The sequence below is a fragment of the Stegostoma tigrinum genome, chromosome 1 (genome assembly GCF_030684315.1).
Source record: "Stegostoma tigrinum isolate sSteTig4 chromosome 1, sSteTig4.hap1, whole genome shotgun sequence".
Lineage (NCBI taxonomy): Eukaryota > Metazoa > Chordata > Chondrichthyes > Orectolobiformes > Stegostomatidae > Stegostoma > Stegostoma tigrinum.
Window position 1 is genome coordinate 190,569,511 of NC_081354.1, and position 14,323 is coordinate 190,583,833.

Here is a 14,323-nt window from a genome sequence, read left to right on the forward strand (position 1 = left end):
TGGATAATCAACCACGATCATGTTGAATGATGGACTTGAGTCACAGAATTTTCTCCACCCTTGTTCCAGTATGGTTACAAAACTGTCAACTACACGTCAATGTGAAAAATTGCCAAACCATGTTCTGTAAAAGCAGGACACAGACAACACGGCCAATGACCGCTCAATCAGTCTGCTCGCAATCAACAATAAAGTGATGGAAGGCATCAGTAACAGTGCTATCAAGCAGCACCTGCTCAGCAATAACCTGCTCAGTGACAGTGGGTTGGTAATAGAGCTGTGTTAATAATGTAACAAAGACACAGTGGATTGGTGATAGAACTGTGTTAATAATGTAACAGACACAGTGGGTTGGTGATAGAGCTGTGTTAATAATGTAACACACACAGTGGGTTGGTGATAGAGCTATGTTAATAATGTAACACAGACACAGTGGATTGGTGATAGAACTGTGTTAATAATGTAACAGACACAGTGGGTTGGTGATAGAGCTGTGTTAATAATGTAACACAGACACAGTGGGTTGGTGATAGAGCTGTGTTAATAATGTAACACAGACACAGTGGATTGGTGATAGAGCTGTGTTAATAATGTAACAGACACAGTGGGTTGGTGATAGAGCTGTGTTAATAATGTAACACAGACACAGTGGGTTGGTGATAGAGCTGTGTTAATAATGTAACACAGACACAGTGGGTTGGTGATAGAGCTGTGTTAATAATGTAACAGACACAGTGGGTTGGTGATAGAGCTGTGTTAATAATGTAACACAGACACAGTGGATTGGTGATAGAGCTGTGTTAATAATGTAACAGACACAGTGGATTGGTGATAGAGCTGTGTTAATAATGTAACACAGACACAGTGGATGGGTGATAGAGCTGTCTTAATAATGTAACACAGACACAGTGGGTTGGTGATAGAGCTGTGTTAATAATGTAACACAGACAGAGTGGAATGGTGACAGAGCTGTTGTAATAATGTAACACAGACACGGTGGGTTGGTGATAGAGCTGTGTTAATAATGTAACACAGACACAGTGGATTGGTGATAGAGCTGTGTTAATAATGTAACACAGAGACAGTGGGTTGGCGATAGAGCTGTGTTAATAATGCAACAGACACAGTGGATTGGTGATAGAGCTGTGTTAATAATGTAACACAGACAAAGTGGGTTGGCGATAGAGCTGTGTTAATAATGTAACAGACACAGTGGGTTGGTGATAGAGCTGTGTTCATAATGTAACACAGACACAGTGGATTGGTGATAGAGCTGTGTTAATAATGTAACACAGATACAGTGGATTGGTGATAGAGCTGTGTTAATAATGTAACACACACAGTGGATTGGTGACAGAGCTGTGTTAATATTGTAACAGACACAGTGGGTTGGTGATAGAGCTGTGTTAATAATGTAACACAGACACAGTGGATTGGTGATAGAGCTGTGTTAATAATGTAACACAGAGACAGTGGGTTGGCGATAGAGCTGTGTTAATAATGCAACAGACACAGTGGATTGGTGATAGAGCTGTGTTAATAATGTAACACAGACAAAGTGGGTTGGCGATAGAGCTGTGTTAATAATGTAACAGACACAGTGGGTTGGTGATAGAGCTGTGTTCATAATGTAACACAGACACAGTGGGTTGGTGATAGAGCTGTGTTAATAATGTAACAGACACAGTGGGTTGGTGATAGAGCTGTGTTAATAATGGAACACAGACACAGTGGATTGGTGATAGAGCTGTGTTAATAATGTAACACAGACACAGTGGGTTGGCGATAGAGCTGTGTTAATAATGTAACACAGATACAGTGGATTGGTGATAGAGCTGTGTTAATAATGTAACACAGACACAGTGGGTTGGTGATAGAGCTGTGTTAATAATGTAACACAGATACAGTGGATTGGTGATAGAGCTGTGTTAATAATGTAACACAGACACAGTGCGTTGGTGATAGAGTTGTGTTAATAATGTAACACAGACACAGTGGATTGGTGATAGAGCTGTGTTAATAATGTGACACAGATACAGTGGATTGGTGATAGAGCTGTGTTAATAATGTAACAGACACAGTGGGTTGGTGATAGAGCTGTGTTAATAATGTAACACAGACACAGTGGATTGGTGATAGAGCTGTGTTAATAATGTAACAGACACAGTGGATTGGTGATAGAGCTGTGTTAATAATGTAACAGACACAGTGGATTGGTGATAGAGCTGTGTTAATAATGTAACACAGACACAGTGGGTTGGTGATAGAGCTGTGTTAATAATGTAACACAGACACAGTGGGTTGGTGATAGAGCTGTGTTAATAATGTAACACAGACACAGTCGGTTGGCGATAGAGCTGTGTTAATAATGTAACAGACTCAATGGATTGGTGATAGAGCTGTGTTAATGATGTAACACAGACATAGTGGATTGGTGATAGAGCTGTGTTAATAATGTATCACAGACACAGTGGATTGGTGATAGAGCTGTGTTAATAATGTAACACAGACACAGTGGGTTGGCGATAGAGCTGTGTTAATAATGTAACACAGATACAGTGGATTGGTGATAGAGCTGTGTTAATAATGTAACACAGACACAGTGGGTTGGTGATAGAGCTGTGTTAATAATGTAACACAGACACAGTGGATTGGTGATAGAGCTGTGTTAATAATGTAAAACAGACACAGTGGATTGGTGAAAGAGCTGTGTTAATAATGTAACACAGACACAGTGGATTGGCGATAGAGCTGTGTTAATAATGTAACACAGACTTAGTGGGTTGGTGATAGAGCTGTTTTAATAATGTCACACAGACACAGCGGATTGGTGATAGAGCTGTGTTAATAATGTAACACAGACACAGTGGGTTGGTGATAGAGCTGTGTTAATAATGTGACAGACACAGTGGATTGGTGATAGAGCTGTGTTAATAATGTAACACTGACACAGTGGATTGGTGATAGAGCTGTGTTAATAATGTTACAGACACAGTGGGTTGGTGATAGAGCTGTGTTCATAATACAACACAGACACAGTGCATTGGTGATAGAGCTGTGTTAATAATGTAACACAGACACAGTGGGTTGGTGATAGAGCTGTGTTAATAATGTAACACAGAGACAGTGGGTTGGTGATAGAGCTGTGTTAATAATGTAACACAGACACAGTGGGTTGGTGATAGAGCTGTGTTAATAATGTAACACAGACACAGTGGGTTGCTGATAGAGCTGTGTTAATAATGTAACACAGACTTAGTGGGTTGGTGATTGAGCTGTGATAATAATGTAACACAGACGCAGTGGATTGGCGATAGAGCTGTGTTTATAATGTAACACAGACACAGTGGATTTGTGATAGAACTGTGTTGATAATGTAACACACATACAGTGGGTTGGTGATAGCGTTGTGTTTATAATGTAACACAGACACAGTGGATTTGTGATAGAACTGTGTTAATAATGTACCACAGACACAGTGGGTTGGTGATTGAGCTGTGATAATAATGTAACACAGACACAGTGGATTGGCGATAGAGCTGTGTTGATAATGTAACACAGACACAGTGGGTTGGTGATAGCGTTGTGTTTATAATGTAACACAGACACAGTGGATTTGTGATAGAACTGTGTTAATAATGTAACACAGACACAGTGGGTTGGCGATAGAGCTGTGTTAATAATATAACACGGACTTAGTGGGTTGGTGATAGAGCTGTCTTAATAATGTAACACAGACACAGTGAATTGGTGATAGAGCTGTGTTAATAATGTAACACAGACACAGTAGATTGGTGATAATGCTGTGTTAATAATGTAACACAGACACAGTGGATTGGTGATAGAGCTGTGTTACTAATGTAACACAGTCACAGTGGATTGGTGATAGAGCTGTGTTGATAATGTAACACAGACACAGTGGATTGGTGATAGATGTTGAGGTAGCCCCTGATCAGAGTGACATAAATATGGCCGCTGTAGTGCCTGCCATCGGCTTAAATGTGGCTGCAGTAACACATTTAACTCTGCTTCAGCATTTAAGTGAGGTGGTGAATTAGAACAATCGTAGCATTGAGGAGGCAGTAACTTCAGGTAACAGTGTCTATTTTGAACAAAGTATCAGGCAAATTAATATACAGGGAGTTCTGTCAAAACAACACCTGCAGATGAGTGCAGGAATGTACTTTGATAAGAAATGTCTCAGAACAGACAACCTGATATTTGTAGAAAGCATTAAAGCGAAAAGTAGGATCTCACAATAACAGACACTTATGGTAAGTGTGGGATTATGCCTCATAAAAATCTCGGAGATCAGACACATTCATTGACCTGCAACAGTGATTGAGTGTCAGTCTTATCAATGAGAAAGATATTGATTGATTAGGAAGAATGAATTAGAGTAGAGGTAGTAAAAGTCATCTTAGAATATAGGATTTGACTAGAATGAGTTATAATGCATCTGCAAGATGGAGGGACAGTGTCCAACTGAGCCTCCAAGCTCAGGTGGAACTGAAACTCTCACAACCTGTTAGCTAAAGAATGTTAACAGTAGGTGTAAACATAAAATGATGCACACAACTAACTCTGTAATAGAACTAACATTATGAATTTTGCAGCAATTAATATAATAACTAACTTCCTTTTGTATCTGAGATATATGGAAATGCAGATGTTGGAGAATCTGAGATAACAAAGTGTGGAGCTGGATGAACACAGCAGGCCAAGCAGCATCTCAGGAGCACATGAGCTGATGTTTTGGGCCTAGACCCTTCATCACAAAAAGGGTCTAGGCCCGAAACATCAGCTTTTGTGCTACGAAGATGCTGCTTGACCCGCTGTGTTCATCCAGCTCCATACTTTATCTTCCTTTTGTATCTCCTTTGATTAGGACAGTGGTAAAATAAGATGAGCAGCAAAGTTTGATAGGGATAGCAATAAATAAATTGAATGACAGAATTCGAGCAGCCCTTAGTCATAAGCAAGTCAGGGAAATATCTGAAAAAGAATATGACCGTTAACTTTGGAATGTGAATTAATGGAAGACATTGTAAGATCCTAAGGCTTGATGATGACAATGTCTGATAAACAACATGAGTTCATGGGGAAACTAGGGCTGTCCATAGGGGTGCCCATCATTGAACAACTGTTTCACAGGATTGGATTTCACAGAATCATAGAGTCTTACAGCACAGAGACAGGCCCTTCAGTCCAAACTGGTCCATGTTGGCCAAAATGTTAATCCCATTTCCCTAAACTTGGCCCTTACCCTTCTGAATCATTCCTATCCATATATTGGTACAAATGTATTTTAAATGTTGTTAATGTGCCCCTCTTAACCACTTGTACTGGCAAGTGTTTCCATATGCGTACCACACTCTGTGTAAAAATGTTGCCCCTCAGGGTCCCATTTATTCCCTCAGTCTCCTGCACTCTATAAAAAAGTCCCAGCTGGTTCAAATTCTCGCTATAACTCAGTCCCTTCAATCCAGGCATCATCCTTGTAAATTTCTTATGCACTCTTTCCAGTTTAATAATACCCTTCCTATAGCATGGTGACTAGAACTGAAATAATGCTGTAAATGCGGCCTCACCAATATCGTGTAAAACTGCAACGAAACTTCCCAAGTTCCATACTCAGTGCCCTCACTGATGAAGGCCAGTGCATCAAAAGGCTTCTTCACTGCCCTGTCTACCTGTCACTCCACTTTCAGATGATAGGTGAAGTGGGAAGGAACAATGACAAGGTTGCATGCAATTATTGTAAAGTGAAATACATAAAAATGCTGTATCACACTGGGGAAGTCAGCGCATCATTGATTTCTCTTCTGATCTGAGCTGAATATTAAGAGGGAGACTGGGCCCCACGTCCAGGCCAGATTTAGAGTGGTCTCTCGCTTCTTCTGCACGTGTGGTAAAGAGCTCAAATTAAGATCGACTGTACTTCTGAGCACAGAGCTCGGTGATGCTCATTCACATCTCTTCCCAACAACAGAGCTGTTTTAATAATGTAATACAGACACAGTGGATTGGTGCTCTGTTATGCTGTAATACAGACACAGTGGATTGGTGTGAGAGCTATCGAAATAAGGTAACTAACGCAGTGATAATGGGAACTGCAGATGCTGGAGAATCCAAGATGATAAAATGTGAGGCTGGATGAACACAGCAGGCCCAGCAGCATCTCAGGAGCACAAAAGCTGACATTTCGGGCCTAGACCCTTCATCAGCCCTGATGAAGGGTCTAGGCCTGAAACGTCAGCTTTTGTGCTCCTGAGATGCTGCTGGGCCTGCTGTGTTCATCCAGCCTCACATTTTATTAACTAACACAGTGGAGTGGTGCTCTGTTACGCTGTAATACAGACACAGTGGATTGGTGGATAGAGCTGTATTAATGCAACACAGTCGGGTGGTAATAGAACTGTGTTAGCGTAACACAGATACAACAGCAAGGCCTCAAAGACAATACGGGATACAAAATTGTAAGTTGGTGGACAATGGCACATCCCTCCCTGACACGCTCAGTGTTTTCTATGCTCAGTTTGAGCAGAATACCACCGGCATGGGAACGCTTGTCCTGCCAGCCCCGGCCACACCTGTTCCTTTGTCACAGCTTCAGAAGTTAGATCCATCTTCTGAGCAGTCAACCCAAGGAAAGCGACAGGCCTGGACGGTATTCCCGGCTGAGTACTCAGATCTGATGTGGATCAGCTGGCGGAAGTATTCACTGATATCTTCAACTGTACCCTCCTGAAAACCGAAGTCCCCACGAGTTTCGAGAAGACCACCGTCATCCCTGAACTCAAGAAAGCACATGCAATGTGCCTTAATGACTACTGCCCAATAGCACTGACTTGAATAATTATGAAGTGCTTCAAGAGGCTGGTCATGGCCCACATCAACTCCAGTCTTCCAATCAGTCCCTCTTCCGCGCCGACACTGGCCCTAAATCCCACCTCTTCCTCCGTTACATTGATGACTGTACCGGCGCCGCCTCTCACTCCCAAGAGGAGCTCAAACAGTTCATCCACTTCACCAACACCTTCCACCCCAACCTCAAGTTCACCTGGACCATCTCCAATACATCCCTCTCCTTCCTGGGCCTTTCTGTCTCCATTTCAGGCAACCACCTCGAAACCGATGTCCATTTCAAGCTCACCGACTCCCACAGCTACCGAGAATACACCTCCTCCCACCCACATTCCTGCAAAAATTCCATCCCCTATTCCCAATTCCTTCGCCTCCGCCGCATCTGCTCCCAGGATGAGGCATTCCACTCCCACACATCCCAGATGTCCTCATTTTTCTAGGATTGCAACTTCCCCCCTGCAATGGTCAAGAACACCCTCAACCGAGTCTCCCGCATTTCCTGCAACTCATCCCTCACAGCCTGCCCCCGCAATAACCACCCTAAGAGAATCCCCCTCGTCCTCACACACCACCCCACCAACCTCCGGATACAACGCATCATCCTCCAACACTTCCACTGTCTGCAAGCTGACCCCACCACGAAAGATATTTTTCCATCCCCACCCTTGTCTGCCTTCCGGAGGGGCCACTATCTCCGTGACTTCCTCGTCCGTTCCACACTCCCCTCCAACCCCACCACACTCGGCACCTTCCCCGCAACCGCAGGAAGTGTGACGCTTGCCCCCACACCTCCTCCCTCACCCCCATCCCAGGCCCCAAGATGATTTTCCACGTCAAGCAGATGTTCACCTGGACATCCGCCAATGTGGTATACTGCACCCATTGTACCCGGTGTGGCCTCCTCTACATTGGGGAAACCAAGCTGAGGCGTGGGGACCACTTTGCAGAACACCTCCGCTTGATTAGCAGTAAACAACTGCACCTCCCAGTCGCGAACCATTTTAACTCCCCCTCACACTCCTCAGAGAACATGTCCATCGTCGGCTTCCTGCAGTGCCATAATGATGCCACCCAAAGGTTGCAGGAACAGCAACTCATATTCCGCTTGGGAACCCTGCAGTCCAATGGTATCAATGTGGATTTCACCAGCTTCAAAATCTCCCCTCCCCACACTGCATCCCAAAACCAGCCAAGCTCGTCCGCGCCTCCCTAACCTGTTCTTCCTCTCACCTATCCCCTCCTCCCACCTCAAGTCGCACCTCCATTTCCTACCTACCAATCTCATCCTGCCTCCTTGACCTGTCCGTCCTTCCCCGGACTAACCTATCCCCTCCCCACCTCCCCATCTATACTCTCCTCTCCACCTATCTTCTCCTCTATCCATCTTCAGTCCGCCTCCCCTGTCTCCCTATTTATTTCAGAATCCTCTCCCCATCCCCCTCTCTGATGAAGGGTCTAGGCCCGAAACGTCAGCTTTTGTGCTCCTGAGATGCTGCTTGGCCTGCTGTGTTCATCCAGCCTCACATTTTGTTGTCTTGGATTCTCCAGCATCTGCAGTTCCCATTATCTCTCAGGAACAGCTCCTTTTGGCCGTTATCTGACTGTTGAATGGACTCAAGCCTCAAATAATGTAACCTGCAACGTAAACTGTATGCTTTGAAGATTTTTTGACCTACACATTCTTTAGCTTGCTGACATCTGCCTGTACGGCTCGTAATCAAAGCTTTTCTCTGTATTTTGGTACACATGACAAGCTGTGTGAACAGAACACAGACACAGAGGATTGGTGGGGCAGCTTTGTATTTGATGTAACTTACGTATTGCTATGGAGATCCAACGTGCAGGTCTTTCCATCCAGCTCCACCGAGATGCTGAGCTTATTTGAATTGTTCCTCTGCACAGGACACAATGAATGGATTGTTATTCAAACTGATTTACTCACTGAAACTGCAGCTCACAGGAATAGTGCCAGATGACTGGAGGATAGCAAATGTGGTTCCCCTGTTCAAGAAGGGGAGTAGAGACAACCCTGGTAATTATAGACCAGTGAGCCTTACCTCAGTTGTTGGTAAAGTGTTGGAAAAGGTTATAAGGGATAGGATTTATAATCATCCAGAAAAGAATAAATTGATTAGGGATAGTCAGCACGGTTTTGTGAAGGGAAGGTCGTGCCTCACAAACCTTATTGAGTTCTTTGAGAAGGTGACCAAACAGGTAGATGAGAATAAACCGGTTGATGTGGTGTATATGGATTTCAGCAAGGCGTTCGATAAGGTTCCCCACAATAGGCTATTGTACAAAATGCGGAGGAATGGAATTGTGGGAGATATAGCAATTTGGATCGGAAATTGGCTTGCTGAAAGAAGACAGAGGGTGGTAGTTGATGGGAAATGTTCATCCTGGAGACCAGTTACTAGTGGTGTACCGCAAGGGTCGGTGTTGGGTCCATTGCTGTTTGTCATTTTTATCAATGACCTGGATGAGGGCGTAGAAGGATGGGTTAGTAAATTTGCAGACGACGCTAAGGTCGGTGGAGTTGTGGATAGTGATGAAGGATGCTGTAGGTTGCAGAGAGACATAGATAAGCTGCAGAGCTGGGCTGAGAGGTGGCAAATGGAGTTTAATGCAGACAAGTGTGAGGTGATGCACTTTGGTAGGAGGAACTGGAAGGCAAAGTACAAGGCTAATGGTAAGATTCTTAGTAGTGTAGATGAGCAGAGAGATCTCGGTGTCATATACACAGATCCTTGAAAGTTGCCACCCAGGTTGACAGGGCTGTTCAGAAGGCATACAGTGTTTTAGCTTTTATTAATAGAGGGATCGAGTTCCGGAACCAAGAGGTTATGGTGAAGCTGTACAAAACTCTGGTGAGGCTGCACTTGGAGTATTGTGTACAGTTCTGGTCACCGCATTATAAGAAGGATGTGGAAGCTTTGGAAAGTGTGCAGAGGAGATTTACTAGGATGTTGCCTGGTATGGAGGGAAGGTCTTCTGAGGAAAGGCTGAGGGACTTGAGGCTGTTTTCATTAGAGAGAAGAAGGTTGAGAGGTGACTTAATTGAAACATATAAAATAATCAGAGGGTTAGATAGGGTGGATAGGGAGAGCCTTTTTCTTAGGATGGTGACAGCGAGCATGAGGGGGCATAGCTTTAAATTGAGGGGTGGAAGATATAGGACAGATGTCAGAGGTAGTTTCTTTACTCAGAGAGTAGTAAGGGAATGGAACACCTTGCCTGCAATGGTAGTAGATTCGCCAACTTGAGGTACATTTAAGTCGTCATTGGATAAGCATATGGACGTACATGGAATAGTGTAGGCTAGATGGGCTTGAGATCAGTATGACAGGTCGGCACAACATCGAGGGCCTGTACTGTGCTGTAATGTTCAATGTTCTATGTTCTATGCGTTACTTACAGAAATGCAATTCCTTTAAATGTTAAATGATTGTTAGAATACCTTTCTCCCTCCTTTCCTCAATGCTCTTTACACAAAGACTGTTGAGGAATTGAAAAAACATTTGAGAATTAAGCAACTGTGGGAAGCAAATCGATTTTCTTCCTCTATCATATGTGGCTGCTGCAACTGAAAGCAGCACTGATTTCCCATTCCAGTTTCCCCCTGTCAAGGTAGTGTCCTCCCAGTAATGGGCTCAGAATGGCCATTGTGAGGGCATTCAGTCCTATTCACAGAGTGAGTCATATGCAAACCAGGCAGGGTGACAATGTCATGAGCAGCAGCAGTAATCCAAATGTTTTCAGCACCAGCTGGCACTAATCCAAAGAATGAAATGTGAGGCTGGATGAACACAGCAGGCCAAGCAGCATCTCAGGGGCACAAAAGCTGACGTTTCGGGCCTAGACCCTTCGTCCCCTCCCCCCACTGCACCACACAACCAGCCCAGCTCTTCCCCTCCACCCACTGCATCCCAAAACCAGTCCAACCTGTCTCTGCCTCCCTAACCTGTTCTTCCTCTCACCTATCCCTTCCTCCCACCCAAAGCCGCACCTCCATCTCCTACCTACTAACCTCATCCCACCTCCTTGACCTGTCCATCTTCCCTGGACTGACCTATCCCCTCCCTACCTCCCCACCTATACTCTCCTCTCCACCTATCTTCTTTTCTCTCCATCTTCGGTCTGCCTCCCCCTCTCTCCCTTTTTATTCCAGAACCTTCACCCGATCCCCCTCTCTGATGAAGGGTCTAGGCCCGAAACGTCAGCTTTTGTGCTCCTGAGATGCTGCTGGGCCTGCTGTGTTCATCCAGCCTCACATTTCATTATCTTGGATTCTCCAGCATCTGCAGTTCCCATTATCACTAATCCAAAGACAGTCACCACCTCCACTTCCAGGTACAACACCTCACACACCACCCTCATCGCAGCTGCTGCCGCCCACCCCGATACTCCTACCGCCGAATGAACCCTGCCCACGGCTGACGCCGACGGAATCCCGCCCACGGTTGACGACCTCATTGCTCTGCCCACAACCTCCACAGCCAGCAACCCCAGAGAAGACAGCCACACTGAGCCCTGCCGCATCTTCACCATCCCCCCAGACCTCCCACTGACTGAGGACGAACGGTCAGTCCTTAGTAAGGGGCTCACCTTTGTCAACCTACAACCACACATCAACCAATACCAGTCACGATTGGACATAGATTGGACACCACCCCCAGGCCTCCTACCCTCCCTCGACCTCTTCATCTCCAACTGCCGTCGAGACATTAAACGCCTCAACCTCTCCACCCCTCTCACCCACTCCAACCTCTCCCCGCAGAACGGGCAGCCCTCCGCTCCAACCCCAACCTCACCATCAAACCCGCAGACAAGGGTGGCGCAGTGGTAGTATGGCGCACTGACCTCTACATCGCCGAGGCCAGACGCCAACTCTCCGACACCACCTCCTACCGCCCCCTCGATCATGACCCCGCACCCGAGCACCAAACCATCATCTCCAACACCATTCATGACCTCATCACCTCAGGGGACCTCCCACCCACCGTCTCCAACCTCATTGTTCCCCAACCCCGCACGGCCCGTTTCTATCTCCTTCCCAAAATCCACAAACCTGCCTGCCCTGGTCGACCCATCATCTCAGCCTGCTCCTGCCCCACGGAAGTCATCTCCACCTAACTGGACTCCATTTTCTCCCCTTTGGTCCAGGAACTCCCTACCTACGCCCGTTACACCACCCACGCCCTCCACCTCCTCCAGGACTTCCAATTCCCTGGCCCCCAACACCTCATCTTCACCATGGACATCCAGTCCCTATACACCTGCATTCCGCATGCAGACGGCCTCAAGGGCCTCCGCTTCTTCCTGTCCTGCAGGCCCGACCAGTCCCCCTCCACCGACACCCTCATCCGCCTAGCTGAACTCGTCCTCACCCTCAACAACTTCTCTTTTGACTCCTCCCACTTCCTACAGACGAAAGGGGGTGGCCATGGGCACAAGCATGGGCCCCAGCTATGCCTGCCTCTTTGTAGGTTACGTGGAACAGTCCCTCTTCCGCAACTACACAGGCCCCAAATCCCACCTCTTCCTCCATTACATTGATGACTGTATCGGCACCGCCTCTTGCTCCCCAGAGGAGCTCGAACAGTTCATCCACTTCACCAACACCTTCCACCCCGACCTTCAGTTCACCTGGGCCATCTCCAGCACATCCCTCACCTTCCTAGACCTCTCAGTCTCCATCTCAGGCAACCAGCTTGTAACTGATGTCCATTTCAAGCCCACCGACTCCCACAGCTACCTAGAATACACCTCCTTCCACCCACCCTCCTGCAAAAATTCCATCCCCTATTCCCAATTCCTCCGCCTCCACCGCATCTGCTCCCACGATAAGACATTCCACTCCCGCACATCCCAGATGTCCAAGTTCTTCAAGGACCACAACTTTCCCCCCACAGTGATCGAGAACGCCCTTGACCGCATCTCCCGTATTTCCCGCAACACATCCCTCACACCCCGCCCCCGCCACAACCGCCCAAAGAGGATCCCCCTCGTTCTCACACAACACCCCACCAACCTCCGGATACAACGCATCATCCTCCGACACTTCCGCCATCTACAATCCGACCCCACCACCCAAGATATTTTTCCATCCCCACCCCTGTATGCTTTCCGGAGAGACGACTCTCTCCGTGACTCCCTTGTTCGCTCCACACTGCCCTCCAACCCCACCACACCCGGCACCTTTCCCTGCAACCGCAGGAAATGCTACACTTGCCCCCACACCTCCTCCCTCAACCCTATCCCAGGCCCCAAGATGACATTCCACATTAAGCAGAGGTTCACCTGCACATCCGCCAATGTGGTATACTGCATCCAGTGTACCTGGTGTGGCTTCCTCTACATTGGGGAAACCAAGCGGAGGCTTGGAGACCGCTTTGCCGAATACCTCCACTCAGTTCGCAACAAACAACTGCACCTCCCAGTCGCAATCCATTTCCACTCGCCCTCCCATTCTTTTGATGACATGTCCATCATGGGCCTCCTGCAGTGCCACAATGATGCCACCCGAAGGTTGCAGGAACAGCAATTCATATTCCGCTTGGGAACCCTGCAGCCCAATGGTATCAATGTGGACTTCACCAGCTTCAAAATCTCCCCTTCCCCCACCGCATCCCAAAACCAGCCCAGTTCGTCCCCTCCCCCCACTGCACCACACAACCAGCCCAGCTCTTCCCCTCCACCCACTGCATCCCAAAACCAGTCCAACCTGTCTCTGCCTCCCTAACCTGTTCTTCCTCTCACCCATCCCTTCCTCCCACCTCAAGCCGCACCCCCATCTACCTAGTAACCTCATCCCACCTCCTTGACCTGTCCGTCTTCCCTGGACTGACCTATCCCCTCCCTACCTCCCCACCTATACTCTCTCCACCTATCTTCTTTTCTCTCTATCTTGGGTCTGCCTCCCCCTCTCTCCCTATTTATTCCAAAACCCTCTCCCCATCCCCCTCTCTGATGAAGGGTCTCGGCCCGAAACGTCAGCTTTTGTGCTCCTGAGATGCTGCTTGACCTGCTGTGTTCATCCAGCCTCACATTTTATTACCTCATTATGGCATTCTGCGCACTGCCATTCTCCCACTGTACAGTCAGTTTTTCATCATAGCTTAAGCAAAAGTTAGGTCTGCATTTGATTCTACCCGTTTGACTATTAGCTTCTGTTTTAGAACATAGAACATAGAACAGTACAGCACAGAACAGGCCCTTCAGCCCACAATGTTGTGCCGACCATTGATCCTCATGGATGCACCCTCAAATTTCTGTGACCATATGCATGTCCAGCAGTCTCTTAAATGACCCCAATGACCTTGCTTCCACAACTGCTGCTGGCAACGCATTCCATGCTCTCACAACTCTCTGCGTAAAGAACCTGCCTCTGACATCCCCTCTATACTTTCCACCAACCAGCTTAAAACTATGACCCCTCGTGCTAGCCATTTCTGCC

At 46.8% G+C, this 14,323-nt stretch overlaps 1 protein-coding gene across 1 annotated transcript in view; it reads right to left on the minus strand.

Moving 5' to 3' along the window:
- LOC132209511 (disintegrin and metalloproteinase domain-containing protein 12-like) overlaps window positions 1-14,323 on the minus strand; it is a 193,002-nt gene that overhangs the window by 152,989 nt on the left and 25,690 nt on the right. The window contains exon 3 of the mRNA XM_059645051.1: window positions 8,685-8,761. Within this exon, the coding sequence (XP_059501034.1) occupies window positions 8,685-8,761 (77 nt within the window). The remainder of the gene's footprint in view (window positions 1-8,684; window positions 8,762-14,323) is intronic.